Raw genomic sequence first — 15,796 nt, 5'->3', positions numbered from 1 at the left:
GCAGACCACCTTGCAGTTGCTTTCATTTATTACTAAAATCATCCTTTGTGATTTATGAAGTTCATCTAATTCCTAGCATGACAGGACATGCCAGATTTCTCTTACTCCTTCTTTTATTTTAATAACAAACATTTCACATAATTTATTAAATGGTTGTTTGTTTCTGTATCTCAGACAAATGTAAGCTTCCAGAGGGCACAAATGTGTTGTCCATTTTTGTTCTCTGTTGAATCCAAAGCACCTACAGCAATACCTGGAACTGTAAATATTTGTTGTTGCAATGAATTAGTAGAACACACAAAGGATATGAGAAAGATTCCTAAGGGCCAGGATGGAGTTGCATATCTCAGAGTAACCATAAAGTATTTTTGTGGAATAAATGCCCCCAGCTCCAAATCAAACTATTATTTTTACTACATTAAGGAAAATTTACTTTTCACTTCCTAGTTTGTAAATGCTTGTATTTTGGATTCTGTTACTTTCTGTTTGTAGAACACTGCCTCAGCCTTCCCCCATGAGCAGTTTGAAACTAGTCTTACTTCCTAAATAAAATTGAGTTGGCTCCTATTAAAATAAATAAATAAATACAAATAAATTGAAGGACACACAGGGGTATAGACATAGGTTCACATCTGACTCTGCCTAGTCCTATAAACAATGAACTATGATCTTCGCTACCCTGATCTTAACTCTGCTAAGTTCCTACCCAGTGAGCCAAAGCCCACATTCACTATAGCTCTTCTTTCTTCACTTTTCTCTTCTCCCATTTTTAGTTCACTCTTTGAATCTCTGTCTCCTTCCAGTATCCTATTCATAGTACCCAAAAAAGTCAGAAAGAACCAAAAAACAGCATTTGGGTAGTATAGATGCCAGATAGGAAAACAGCTAATACCTTTATGACATTTCTTTGTGATCCACCTGTGGCTCATAATTGAGAGAGCTTCAATCTGTAGCATCTTGGCAAAAATGGCAGAATTGCTGCACGTGACTCCTGAAAAAAAAAAAAAGTGTCCATAGGTCACAACCTAGGTTCTCCTGTACTAGATCTCACACAATTCTAGCTAAACTGACATCTTAAGCACAGACACTTTATTACTTCACAAAAAGTTGTCTTATTAAATGATAAAATAGAATTCCATTTCAGTGAAGATGTAGTTCTAGTTTTGGTTTTAATTTTGAAAATATTAGCTGAATTATTCTTCCCCTTCTCCTTATTTCAGGGAGATGGCTGGGTTTATCACAAACCCCTTTGGAAGGTAATTTCAACAGCACAAGCAGCAGAGTGACACATGCTCTTTTAAGACTTGACCAAATGAGGTTCTTCTCTGTTTACCCTCAACCTTCCCGGACTGGATTCATTGCACTGAGTGACCTGCTTCCTGATTGCACAGACGGAAAGTAACTGAACTTGAATATACCTACTTGGGCACTATTATACTGCAGCAAGACCAAAGTGTTAAAGAAACACGAGGGACCTCTCACCAACCTGTTCATGTGATGTGAGCAATACCATCTTAAAACCTTTTACCTGAATTTTAGATGATTAATCTTTCATCTAGTTCCTGGTCCTTAAAGCTGTTTGAATACCTATTTTTGCACAGGGGCAGCGGATACACACAACAGTGAGGACTCAGTGACTTTGATTTCTTTGTAGTGAAAAGTGAAGTGTCTTCCAGAGTTTGTGTTTTGCTTTCTATCCATAACTGAAGTATTCACTACTCTTATAAACCAACCAAGAGGAGGAAGAACATGACCCAGAAGTGGATTCAGCCGTTGTGCCTGAAATCAGTGTTATTAAAAAAAAAAAAAAAAAAAATCACCAGATTGTAGTAACAAGGCATTCTTTTTCTTCAAAAAGACTGTGTGCCTGTGTCTGAGGAACTTATCCATTATCCACCTCTGTTGGAACTCTTTTAAAAAGAATATTTATAAATTGATTAGAATTATAACCATGGAGAATTTTTTCTTCTGAGCATTTTAATATACTTGAAAACAACCTTGACTTGAAAAATTTCAGAACATTTTTCAATATCTAGTTTTATTAAATATTACTCTTGAGAGACAATTTTTTAAATGTGTTCATGTCAATATGATGAGATTTTGGCCTTTTAAGAACCAAGGCATTAAAGAAAATAGCAAATATTGAAAAATAAAACTGTTACTTTTTTTTCCTTATCTTTTTTTCACTTGCAGGTTAATATTCAGTATTATGTACTATCCCTCTGAATAAGTTTGCTTATTTTACCTCTGTTCATTCAAAAGTTAAAACAAATGACTATTTGTATTTGTCAGTAATTTAGTTATACATGTATATGTGACTGAACACATGGAATGTATGGTTTTATTTTATTTTCAAGTAAACTTAAATGCTGAGGAAAGTATGAAATAAAAAGATATCAGGAAGTTGTATTCAGGTACAAATTTTTTTAAAAATCAGTATTTTATTGAGGTTGAAGAATTGCTGGCAATTAAAAGAATAGCTCTAATTATGGTTTTCATCATTCAGTCAAGTATTTATTGAGTACCTGCTTATGGTGCTCAGCACTTGTTACTGCAAGCTACCTTAATTTTCCAAGAGTGGTGCCTTACTCTGTTTCTTCTGATGTGGTCTTCCAATCAGTGTGCATAATATGTACCTGTTATTCATCAGCCGTGGTAGATGGCTGTGTCTATTGCATCATTATAAGAAGTTTAAGCTTTGTGCTCTGATAAATTGTGTTCTGTTGGAGGGGTGATAGTAGGATGAAAATTACAAAACAATTTTTTCAACAAATTGTAAATTATAAGAAAAAAGAATTGTTTTGTGTACAACCATTTTAATGATTCCCTTTCATTTTTTTGCTGTGAAATGCACTGAAAACTCTCAAAGTGAGCTACAGTTCATGTGTTGAGAAAATTGAAAAATAATAAAAGTAGAGAGCAATGATGCATTTGTCTGTTTTATGAATAGAAAGAAAAGGGAAGTTTCATTTAGTAGAATTATTGCCCTGCTCATTGGGGAACCATTAGTTTTTCTCTTTAAATCCTTACCTTCAGGAATCTCCAGCTTAGCGTGTAATTTAATGAAAAAGTAAAATATTTAGCCGATTTGTTTATGTCTATTCCTAGTAGCTCAGGAGGCTGAGGCAGAAGGATCACAAGTTTGAAGTGAGCCTCACTCGGCAACTTAGGGAGACCCTATATCAAAAACTAAAATGTTTGCTGGGCACAATGGCCCACGCCTATAATACTAGCAGCTTGGGAGGCCAAGGCAGGAGGATTGTGAGTTCAAAGCCAACTCTAGCAACTTAGTGAGGTACTAAGCAACTCAGCAAAAATCTGTCTCTAAATAAAATATTAAAAAGGGCTGGAGATGGGGAGGCTGGGGTTGTGGCTCAGCGGTGGAGCACTCGCCTAGCACATACGAGGTCCTGGGTTCGATCCCCAGCACCACATATAAATAAATAAAATAAAGGTATTGTGTTTAACTACAACTAAAAGAATAAATAAATAAATATATTTTAAAAAGTTATAAAAAGGGCCGGAGATGGGGCTGGGGATGTGGTCGGTGGTAGTGCACTTGCCTAGCATGTGTGAAGCACTAGGTTCGATTCTTGGCAACACCTATAAATTAAAAAAAAAAAAAAAGAAAGAAAGAAAAAAAGGTCTATCAACAACTAAAAAATTTTTAAAAAATTAAAAAAGGGATGGGGATGTGCCTCAGTGGTTAAATGCCCCTAGATTCAGTGCCCAGTACCAAAAATAAATAAATAAATAGGAAATGTTTTATTATGTTCATATGTACTGGATCAAGGATATAAAATGTGAAGCCAGAGCTTTTTGTTTTGTTGTTTGAACCATTCAAGTGCCCATTTATTTCTTTGGATTGTTGAGCTTTTTTAAGAATTATTGAAAACAAGTTTTTAAACACTTTAAGAAATCATACATTTAAGAGTAATTGTAGTCTCTCCATGTTATTGGGCCAAATTCTTTAAGAGCAATGACTGAGTACTACTTGATGACAATTGTTTACCTTATCCCTATCTTGACATCCCATTGCTCTCCTACAGCCAGGGAGGTCCCAGAGTGAAGAAGAAGCAATATCTGCTTCCAGAAGCTGCAGTTTATTCCCCTCAAAAGAGCTCGAAGGGGCTGGGGATATAACTCGGTTGGTAGAATGCTTGCCTTACATGCACAAGGCTCTGGGTTTGATCTCCAGCACCACCAAAAAAAGAAGAAGAAGAAGAAGAAGAAAAAAAAAGAGCTAAGAGTTTGGTTTGGATTATTTATCTTCACCTTGTTATTGTTTAGCCAGGAAAACAGAACTTTATATAGAGTGTTACATATTTGAGTCTCTTTCTTTTGGGCCAAATTTTAAATGTACACTTCCCTCTGGTGAATAGAAGTTGTATTAAGAAGTCCAAGACTAGACTGAGCCAGGTGTGGTGGCACATGTCTATAGTCCCAGCAGATTTATAGACTGAGGTAGGATTATCACGAGTTTGAGGCCAGCCTGGTTAACTTAGTGAGACCATGTCTAAAAAAAAAAAAAAAATGGGTCTGGTGGGAATGTAGCTTTGGGGTAGAACACCCCTGGGTTCAATCCCTAGTACCCCCCCCCAAAAAAAATTCCAAGCCTGAGTAATATAATGTTGCAACCATTTCTTTGCTTTTGTTTATTTACCATTTTTATAATACTTATCAACCTGTACCTTTTGTGAAATATTTGTATTTAAGTCCCAAGGTCATTTTCCAATTAATTGGATTTTTAATACATTGTTTTTAAACCCTCAATGTTAATTTAAGATTGTGTACTCAGTGAGACATGGCATATACATACGGTTTCACTGAACTCTGCAAGTTATAGCCACCATTACCCCATTACCTCTAATACCTGATTTTCACCAAGATTGGGAGAGAATAAAAGCATTGAATCCCTCGCCCCTTAATTCTAGCACTTAAACTTTCCTTCTACTATAAACATCTGGGACTTGGAAAACTACCTGATACAGATGAATTCTTAGAAATTATTAAATAAGCCTAAAATTTTGCTAAATATACTGCCTTTACCTGAGGGCTAACTTCTGTTCCATGTTCCCCCAGAGAAAGAAATATTGGTGATTACTTTAGGAGCTACTTTGGAAGGAGTAGCTTTATATATATTATATATACTTTTTTTTTTAATTTTTAATCTTTATTTTTTAGTTTTCGGCGGGCACAACATCTTTGTTTGTATGTGGTGCTGAAGATCGAACCCGGGCCGCACGCATGCCAGGCCAGCGCGCTACCGCTTGAGCCACATCCCCAGCCCTTATATATACTTTTATAGCTACTAATTATATTGGATAGAACATTGAGTTGGGATTTACCAGGGATAGTACAGGGATAGTGAGAAAATAAATTATTACCAGATTAGGAATAAAGAAGACATCTGGGGCACTCACCTGTAATCCTAGCAACTGGGAAGGCTGAGGCAGGAGGTTAACAAGTTTGAAACCAGCCTCTGCAATTTAATGAGGTCCTAAGGGACTTATCAATACCCTGTCTCAAAATGAACAGTAACAATGGCTGGGGATGTGACTCAGCACCCAGCATGGGTGGGGGTTGGGAGTGGAGGGAACGGACTGACAAACCTCATATATATGAAAATTCTAATAAAATATAAATTCTAGGGCTGGGGCTATAACTCAATGGCAGAGCGCTTTCCTAGCATATGTGAGACACTGGGTTTGATCCTTAGCACCACATAAAATAAAGACATTCTGTCCATCTACAACTGTAATTTTTTTTTTACCATACGATTTATTTTTATTTTTTTTTAGTCATACATGACAGCAGAATGTATTTTGACATATAATACATACATGGAATGTACATACATCAATCATATTGTCTATTCTGTTGCCCTTCCTATCCCCCCTACTCCTCCCCCCCCTCCCAATCTCTCTATCCAATCTAATGTGACACACTTTTTCTTTTTCTCATCACAACATCATGTATGTATTCTGTATAACAATGAGGTTCTCCTTCCATCTTCCTTGCAACTCCCCTTCTCCCTCTTTTTCCCTCCCACCTCTCTTCCCTATTACAACTGTAATTTTTTAAAAATATATGTGAATTCTAGCAGTATAAAATCCTGCAAAAGAAATGCTTAACTATTAAAGCATTTTCCCAGGTTTTTATTTGATGTTTGCAACAAATTAAATTGGAAAATCAATAATGGCTGTTCAAACTTTAGTGGCACTCCCCCTGGGGAATAAGAAAAAGATCTCCACAAGTAGAACAAAAGGACAAAAGATTGAAAATTGGAAAGAACTGAGGGGGTTGCAGGAAGAAAAAGCAACAGAATGGAAGTTTTTTTTTTTTTAATTTCCCAGAAAAATGGCATGAATCCAACTGAAAATGCTGTATATACCTGCATGTGAAGGGAAAAATCAAAGCCCAACAAAAGCACGTCATTGTGAAATTTCGTAACACTAAGAATAAAGACGAAATTCTAAAACCAGTGACAATACTTCTTGATAACTTCACTAAGAGCTAAAAGGCAAAAGAGCACTATCTCCCATTTGCTTAGAATTTTATCCAAACAATGACTCTTCCATGTAAAAATTTTAAATGTTTTTCTCCAGTTTTTCTGGAAGCTATTAAAGTACATGCTCCAACAGAATGTTAAGAGGGTGAGTAGAAGCAGAAATTAGGAAGATAAGAAAAATAGGGTCCAACAGAGAAAAGAGGCCAAGAGGCATCTACCCTACCATATCTAGACAGCCTCTCATCAGCTGCTCCAACAGCTATTTTATCTGTGGATATCACTGACAAGAAAGTTCTTTGAACCAAAATCTGTCTCACTATTGGTCTTAGTACTGACTATTCATACAAGACAGGATGGATGGCTTATGTTGCATACAACAGTGCTTCAAGTTTTGAGCACCATAATCTTTTTTAAGTTTATTTGGCTGTTCTTCTTCTAATACAGTTTTGTCTCATGAGCAGTCTCTTGAGAACACACTGTATGTCAGTTTTAGACGGGCTACTTGGAAAAGACAATGTTGTAAGAAGAGTCTTGTTTGAGACCATATATGTCTTTTTAATGGCTTCATTAATACATAATGGAATTAAAATAAATGCATTTTTAGGTACTCAATTTGACATGTTTTCAATTTGGCATATTTTCACCCATGATTGTTTTCACCACGGTCATAATAATGAGAATATTTATCTTCAAAAGTTTACTCTTGCTTTTTGACATCTCTCCTTCCACCTCTCCCCTCTCGCTATCCCTATTCCATTTCCAGGAAACTACATTTTTTTCTTCTTTATTTTTATTTTATTATTTTGTTTTATTTTATTTTATTGGTATTGGGGATTGAACCCAGGGGCACTTTATCACTGAGCTGCATCCCCAGTCCTTTGTATTATTTATTTTGAGACCGGGGCTCACTAAGTTGCTGAGGCTGGCCTAGAACTTGCCATCCTCCTCTCTTAGCCTCCCACTTGGCTAGGATCATAGGTGTGCATCACTGCACTTGGCTTGTATTGTCTTCTAAAGTTGCTATAACAAACCACCACAAACTGAGTGGCTTAAAACAACAGAAATCTATTCCCTCACAGTTCTGGAAGCCAAAGAAAATGAAATGAAGTCATGCTCTTTCTGGGAGGAAAATCTGTTCTTTGGCTCCTAGTTTCAAGGATCTTGCTGGGCACAGTGGTGCATGCCTGTAATCCAAGCAACTCAGGAGGCTAAGGCACGTGGATCGCAAGTTCAAAGCCTGCCTTAGCAACTTAACAAGGTCCTGTCTCAAAAAAATAATAACTGGGGGTGTATCTCAGTGGTGGAATACATCTGGGTTCAATCCCAGTACAAAAAAAAAAAGTAACAAATGAAAGCTTACCTTTGAGTTCACCCTTCATTCCCTTCTCAAAACATTAACAGTGTGGTATGTTAATACCCCTCTACTCCCGCCACCACCATTTCTGAGCATGAGCATGCATACATGTGGCAGATAGCAAAAAATAAAAATACTGCCATTACCAGAATTTCCCCTTCTTTACTTTCCCACCACCTGCTGTAAAGGCAATTCCTTGTTGAACAGATCAGTGTTATGAGCTTAAAACTTCCAATGGTTCTTGGTTTCCCTTGGGATAGAAGCCACATTCTGGTTAAGGTTTACAAGACTCACCGCATTCAGCCCAAATTTCCCCTTTTGAACAGAGTGCTCACTCCCCTCCTCCCAGGAAGCCTGGGTTAGCTGCATGCCGAACTTCTCACATTCTCTGAATGAGGCAGCCCGTTTTTAGACTGCAGTTTTAGGTAGAAAACTCATCCCCACCTTTCTGCAAGCAATCTCTGATTCTTGATCAAAAGCCTAGGCTTTCCTTCCCTTTCCCAGTGATCCCAAGCAAGAAAGACTTTGCTCCTCCACCCTTGTGAGCACTCTCTTTGTGCTTCTGCTACAAGAGGAACTGCCTCCCACTGCACCAATTCACCTCCCTCTCTGCCTAGCTGCACAGCTGGGATCTTTCCCTGCCCCCAGTTCAAGGACAGTGGCACATATAGTCATGAGGCAGAGCTCCCTAGCAGGTGTCAGGAAGACATTTCTGGGCAGACCTCATCCTTCCTCAAGCAGGAAACAAACTCCTCTTCCTCCATCCCTCCAGGAAAGGACATGCCTACCCTAGGAGCTTTGCTGGCTGGGGGAACTTCAGGAGTCAGGTGCTTTCTGTCTCTCAATTGTAGTTTGGGACTTAGAGCTTTGTCTCAACCATGGTCTGCCACCAAGTTAATAGTGACTGTGAGGTTTAACTGTCTCTCTGGGCTTCTCTCTCCACATCTGAAATGCGGGGGGGGGGGGCAGCTTTGAGGGTCTCTCAACTAATACCCTATTTTGAGTTATTTATAAGGGAATAGGTCACCCTCCACTCCCATCCCCACCCCATCCCCACCAACCCCGGTATGAAGATGGTGGTTTCTAAATTATGCAGCTGACTCACGCTTCTGCAGGTTGAGCTTTCTTCTCTAATCATGGGAGGAGAGTAAGTTTTCTCATAGTTGTTCCCTGGCAGATGATGAAACCAGCATACCTTAGCTTCACTTCCTTTTAGTAGACTTAAAAAATCCCCAATTTTAGAGGTCACAAAGGAAGCAACATATGATTAGACTCCCACTAGCCTTGTTGTAGAAAGGCTACAACACCTCTGAGGTATGGGGGATGATGGTAATGGTTGCCTGCACTGTTTTCCAGGCAACCTGGCTCAAACCAGGTGAAACCATTGATCCATCACTTGGGCTGGTGCAAGTATCCAATGGGTGACTTCTTTGTATTACAAGGCCCCAAACTGCACCCTCAGATCATGCTAAGACAGTGATAACAGGGATGAGAATCAGGGCCTAGTGTCCTCTCCCCAGTGTGAAGATTGAATACCTGAGAAACAGAGAGGCAAGAATGGAAAGCAAGTTTTATTTAAAGGATTGAACAGAGACAGACTTCTCCTGAGAGGAAGAAGGGGCATCAGAGCAGGGTGTCCCAAGAAGTGGGGGTGTCCTGCCCCTTTTATATCCCCAGGAGTGGAGCCAGTGAGAGACGCTGGTCTGGGTGCCTCAGAGCTGTTGGATTCTAGTTGTGTGTGATAGGGTTCCATGTGGGGGGAGGATGGCGTTCACATTTACTGCTGAGTTCTTAGAAATTTACTATCATTCCTTAAGCATTTTCTATACCTTATGTACAATCAATATTTTCTATACATGATATATATCTAATCAAATATTCTTTCTCTAAGTTTAAAAATTCTGAAATATTTTAATATTCTGACATTAATTAACTTATTTCTCCTAGTACTAGGGATTGAACCCACAGATGCTTTACCATCAAAGCTGCATCCCTAATCCTTGCTATATTTTTTTGAGATAGGCTGTCAATAAATTGTTGAGGACCTTGCTAAGTTGTTGAGGCTGGCCTTGATCTTGCAATCCTCCCACCTCAGAATCCCAATTCCCTGGGGTTACAGGTGTGTGCCACTGCACCTGGTGGTATAGTCATTTCTTAAGCGCTGTGAACACCTTAAAGGAGACAGAACCTCATAGAGGACAAGATTCGAGTTGCTTTTTAGACATATTCCAGAGCTGTTCTGATGTGGAATCGTCTTTCCTTGGGGGAAGAAGAGTGTTGAAGATGAAAGTCTTCTTGTGTAGGCCATCAGAGACTTGGGGTGGATAGAGGTGCTGCTGGGGCCACTTTCCATTATAACAGAGTATTTTCTACCTAAAGCTCATGAAGTTGGGGTGAAACTCAACTTGGTCTGAAGGAGGATGGGTCGAAGCTGATGGATGGACTCAGGGGAAAGAGAAATTAGAATAAGGGAGAGGAGAAGCCGGTCAGTGTCCTGGGAAGGACATGATCTTGTAACTTTCATGATCCTGTACCTTTCCTGCTTTGTGTACTGAAGGTCTTCAGCTCAGATTTTCCTAGAATATCTGATTTTTGACTAGGGAAATATGTCTGGGCATCCCCTGCTGCCACTGGTCTCCAGATAGTGAAACTCAATGAAGGTAGATTTTTAGAAAAAACTGAGAGGTAAGAGAGTCAAGTGGGAGTGGGGTGGTGACACGATCTTTGGATCAGTTGAGCTGAACAGCACAAGACGTAAAACGTACCTGGAAGGACGAGGTGAGAGGACAGGTGAGGCCAATGGAGACAGAGCAAGGATCCTGCAAAGGGAAGCACTAGGGGATGAGGAGCCCTGAGAAGGCAGGAGAGGTGAGTGCTGGGTCAGCACTGTCTGGGGACAGCTGCTCACAAGTGGGTTGAGGGAGGTCACGCTTCCTGGGAGCCTGGGAAGGCAGGAGGCCCTGGGTCACTCTTGGGCACCCCTGTACCTAGAGCCTGGCCACAGGCCCAGGTTGAGCCCTGGATTGACTGACCAACTTAGCCAGGGTCCCTGGGAGATGGCCGTGCCCAGTCCTGCTGATTCTGAGCTCCTCTTCCCTTCCTCATCTCCCTCCAGTATGACAAGGCATTCAATGTGGGCTGCCCGAGAAATTGTTACATCGCACTCTGTGCACCCTTGGGACCTAAGTAAGTTGGTAAACCAAGGGCTCAAGTGGTGGACACTGGGGCTGGTGGGCGGGGGGGGTTGATGCTGGGTCTAGTTCCCTGGTCCCTGTCCCCAGCTCCCAGCCTTAACACTCCTGTTCCTTTCCTTTGGGGTTTTCTCCAGGGCACTCTGGGAGTTTCTGGGAATTTCACTCTTCCTTGGTGTTGTAGGTTCTTGCCCCAAGAAATGTGCTCGAGGGGAATGGCAGCCTGGATAAGGCTCCTGGATGAGAGCCCTGGGCTCTGTGCTTTCCCAGCTGAGGGTGAGAGTGGTCAGGGAGACCAGGCCAAGGTGGGTAGTGACTCCTTGCATTTGGCCTGTTGCTTCCCAGGTACATGTCCGAGGCGGTCTGCATTCAGGTGGACCAGGGGACCAACTGGGGGCCAAAAGAACTCCTTAAAGACCTCCTTTGGCCCAGGTGCACCACTCAGGCCCCCCCAAGGAGTGGCAAGGCTGCACCTGTACAGAAGGTAAGGAGTATCGGGTGTGCTTTGAACCTTGGGGGTCTGTGGTTGCACATGTGTTGGGGGAAGCCCCCATGTGGGGCAGGCCCTGAAGCTGAAGCACTTGGAGCATAAGGAGTGGGATTATGGACCTGGAGGGTGCAGGGTCCAGGTCACAGGGCTTCAGAGCACACCCAGGTGTCCCTGGATAGAGAAAGAGAAAAGGCTGAAACACTAACTTTCTGATTGGCTTTGGGCCAGTCCTTACTTTTTTGGTCCCCAGTTTCCTCAGCTATTAATGAGGACTCAGACTAGTCCAGTGGTTTATGTTTTAAAGAAAATTCTGCTTGTTTTTTTTTTTTTGTGTGTGTGTACATGTATAAATATCAGTTGTAGATAAACACATATATTTATTTTGTTTATTTTTATGTGGTGCTGGGGATTGAACCTAGTTCCTCATGCATGCTAGGCAAGCACTCTATCCCTGAGCCACAACCCCAGCACCCCCAGCTTCTTTTTTTATGAAAATTTTGACGTATGATGTGAAACATTTGTGTGGAGCATTAGGTGTACAGTGGGGTGGGTAACGCATAGTGCCCCCCAAAGTCCCTTACCGTGATGTGGTGCCAGCCCTCTCCCTTGTCCTGCCTCTAGGCACCCTGGGACTTGACTGTGAGTTGTGGGGTGGAGGGTAGGGAGATCTCCCATGTACTGACTCTGTGTTTAGCTTCTCATCAGCCCAGTGGTGCATTAGGAGGCTTCCAAGGGAGGCTTGGCCTCCCATTCTCCCTTCACACCCAGCAATGCCAGGACACGCACCAGAAGTTCATCTCCTGAGCCCCATGTGTGGGTCTCTTGTTCCTGAGCCCTCACTTCCCTGTTGAGAGTGCCAAGACCCCCATGTCTGTTATATACACATATTTTGTGCTGCTTCCTATGGCAGCTGTACCTATGTGTCCTAGGTTCAGGAAAGTGTGTTTCCTGGCGTTGGGTGGAGGCTCTGAAGGGCTGGGACAGGGCCCTCCTGGTTCATCCTTGCTCTCTGGAGACTCAAGCTCGTGAACCAACACTGCCTGACTCTTTGCCCTTGGGCAAGACATTCAGCATGTCTCTCATCCTTAAAATGTGGCAACAGTAATAATCACAGTGACTGACCTGGCTGGCTTCCTGGCAAGGGCTTCAGATGGACAATACCCACCAGCGTGGGTAATACCAAGTGTGCCGGAAAAAATTCCATAAAATACGAAGGGAACTTGTTTATTGTTAGTCCTAATAGGCTATTAGATTAGTCAGGAATTACAAAGTTTCAGTTAAACATGACTAAGTTTCAGAGATATAATGGTCAATATGGTTGTTGCAGTTAATTTACTGCATACTTGAAAACTGATAATAGAGTTGGGTACAGGGGTGCCCATCTATAAGCCCAGCTACTCAAGAGACTGAGGCAGGAGGATCACAAGTCAAGGATCAGTAACTTAAAAAGAATTGTTATATATATATATATTCCTGGGGATGTATGTCAATGGTAACACACCTCTGGATTCAATCCTCAGATGTGGAAAAGGAAAGAAAAATTGACCATGAGTTTTGTGGGTTTTCTGTTTGTTTGAGGTGGAGTTCCCCGTATGTTGGCCAGGCCAGTCTTGAACTTCTGAGGTCAAACAAACCTCCTATATCAATGTGCTGAGTGCTGGAAGGCAGGTGTGCACCACTGGACTGGATAGAAAAGGGATTGTAAACTGGTTTGGAGGCACATGACTAATTCCAGCAACTCAGGAAACTGAGGCAGCTTTAGGCCAGCCTCTGAAATTTAGCAAGACTGTATCTCAAAATAAGAAGAGCTAGGGATAAAGCCAAGTGGTAGGATGTCCTTGGGTTCAACCCCCCAGTTCTGGGGGAAAATGTGTGTATACACACACACACACACAGATATATACAGATACACACACACACTCACACACATTGATATATACATATATAGCTACACACATACACAAACAAACACACACACACACACACACACATATATATATATATATATATATATATATATATATATATATATTTCATTGTATAGAAGGATTTGGAGATTTTAGATTTCTGCTTTGGGGCTAATATGAATTAGCATGAACACTCCTGTCCTCGAGCATGCTAGGCAAGAGCTCTACCATTGAGCCACACCAGAGACCTTACATTTAAATTTGGGTTATTTTCTCACTGTTAGTTATTGGAGCACCTCACTTTTATCTTTTTTTTTTTTTTCCATTTTTTTGGGCGTGAGGGGGCTTCCTCTGATTCTCACACTGGTCTCAAATTTGTGGGCTGCAGTGACTCTCCTGCTCCTGCTTTCTGAGCAGGGGGGATTACAGGTACATGCCACCACACTTGGCTGTACAATGTCATATTGATAAGACATTTTACATGTGATAGGAATCCCAGAATAAAAAACAGCAATTTAAGGTGACTGGGCATAGTGACATCTGCCTATCATCCCAGCAGCTCAGGAGGCTGAGGCAGAAGCATCATAAGTTTGAGACCAGCCTGGGCATTTTAGCAAACCCTATCTCAAAGTAAAAAGGGCTGGGAATGTAGCTCAGTGGTATAATGCTCCTGGCTTCAATACCTAGTACTTCCAAAAACAAATTAAAGAATAGAAGCATTAGGGCTAGGGATGTGGCTCACTGTTACAGTGCTTGCCTAGCTCGCATGAAGCCCTGGGTTAGAGCCTTAGCACCACATAAAAATAAATAAAATAAAGGTATTGTGTCCATCTACAACTAAATATTTGTTTTAAAAAAATAAACATGAAAGCTGGGCTTTGGTGGCACATGCCTGTAGTTGCAGCTACTCTGCAGACTGATGCACAAAGATCACTAGAGTCCATGAGTTTGAGATAAACCTGGGGAAAATGGTGAGACCATATGTCTCAAAAAAAAACAAACTAAATAGTAATAATAATAATTTGCGAAACCAAGCACTTTGGTTCACCCCTGTAATCCCAGAGGCTCCAGGTTGTGGTAGGAGGATCACAGGTTTGATGCAGGTGTTGGGGTCTTAACAAGACTCTTGTCCCAAATTTGCAAAAGGGTGGGGGGGATGGGGATGAAGCTCAGTGTTAAAGCACCCCTGGATTCAGTCCCCAGTACATGAGATGGGGGAGGAAACAAGCCAATTTGACTCATTTTAATAAGACCTTGGGACTAGAGGTAACTTGTGGTAGTGTAAAGCATGTGCTTAGCAGCTTAAGGCCCTGGGTTTAATCCCAAACACCAAAAAAAAAAAAAACAAAACAAAACAAAACAATAAAAACAAAACAAAAAAAAATTAAAACAAAACTTTATGTATATATCCCAAATCACAAATGAATATGTTACTTTCACATATATACATTTTGAACCAGAAATGTAATATTTAGCACGTGTGTCCTAGGGGAACCATAGAACAGCATAGATTATGGGTTTTGTCCCATTATTTAGATAGCAAAATGTAGCAAAAAATCAACTCAAATATTATTAGTAGTAAATTGGTTAAAAATATGGCATGACCATTTAATGTACTACTAGATTATTTTAAATAGATTTAGGGGAAAAAAAACAACTATAATGTATTGCTGGGTTCAGTGGAGCATGACTATAATCCCAGAAGCTTGTGAGGCTGATTTAGGAGGTTTGCAAGTGCAAAGCCAGACTCAGCAACTAAGGGAGGAACTAAGCAATTTAGTGAGACCCTGTCTCAAAAAATAAAAAGGCAGAGGGTATGGCTGAGTGGTTGAGTGCCCCTGAATTTAATCCCTGGTACTCCTCCTCCTCCCCACCAAAAAAGATCTGAAACAGTAAACACTGTATAAAGTGGGTTCTTGGTTTCAAAACCCTACATTTGTATTCCCTGAAGGGCGGAAGTTGGAATGGGCCTGCCACCCTGTGTTCTCTGTCTAAAGCCTAGAGCAGAACCAGGCATAAGCAAGCATCCTTCTTCCTGTTTGCTGTCCCCTGAGTTTTGCTCTTGGCTTAAGCCTTTTCAATTAGGAGCTACTCTGGTGGGTGATGAACAAGAGGAAATACAGGTTTGACACTTCTGCCCCTCTCCCCAAACAAACTTAGCACTCCATTCCATTCCTCTTTTTGGATTTTTCCTGTTGATTTGCAAAATAAATATGGTTAAGTAGAGTTTTAGAAAACGAGACCATTTAGAATTTAGTCAAATCTAAAATTATGTGTATGGGTTTGTTTTATGTATGTTGATATTTATGTCTGAAAATTGATAGTATTAGAGCAATTCAAACC

The 15,796-nt window shown here is 40.8% G+C and overlaps 1 protein-coding gene across 10 annotated transcripts in view; it reads left to right on the top strand.

The window, feature by feature from the left end:
- Positions 1-2,926, top strand: part of LOC110597379 (oxysterol-binding protein-related protein 11) — an 80,244-nt gene extending 77,318 nt beyond the window's left edge. For 9 of the 10 annotated variants that reach the window (XM_078043932.1, XM_078043929.1, XM_078043938.1 and 6 more), the window contains one exon: positions 1,221-2,926. In XM_078043932.1, coding sequence (XP_077900058.1) covers positions 1,221-1,286 — 66 coding nt within the window. In that variant the 3' untranslated portion in view covers positions 1,287-2,926. The remainder of the gene's footprint in view (positions 1-1,220) is intronic. The other variant, XR_013436827.1, reaches the window with a different exon arrangement.
- Positions 2,927-15,796: the final 12,870 nt, after the last annotated feature.

Source organism: Ictidomys tridecemlineatus, chromosome 3 (assembly GCF_052094955.1).
Source record: "Ictidomys tridecemlineatus isolate mIctTri1 chromosome 3, mIctTri1.hap1, whole genome shotgun sequence".
NCBI lineage: Eukaryota > Metazoa > Chordata > Mammalia > Rodentia > Sciuridae > Ictidomys > Ictidomys tridecemlineatus.
This window is presented reverse-complemented; position numbering and strand designations above follow the sequence as displayed.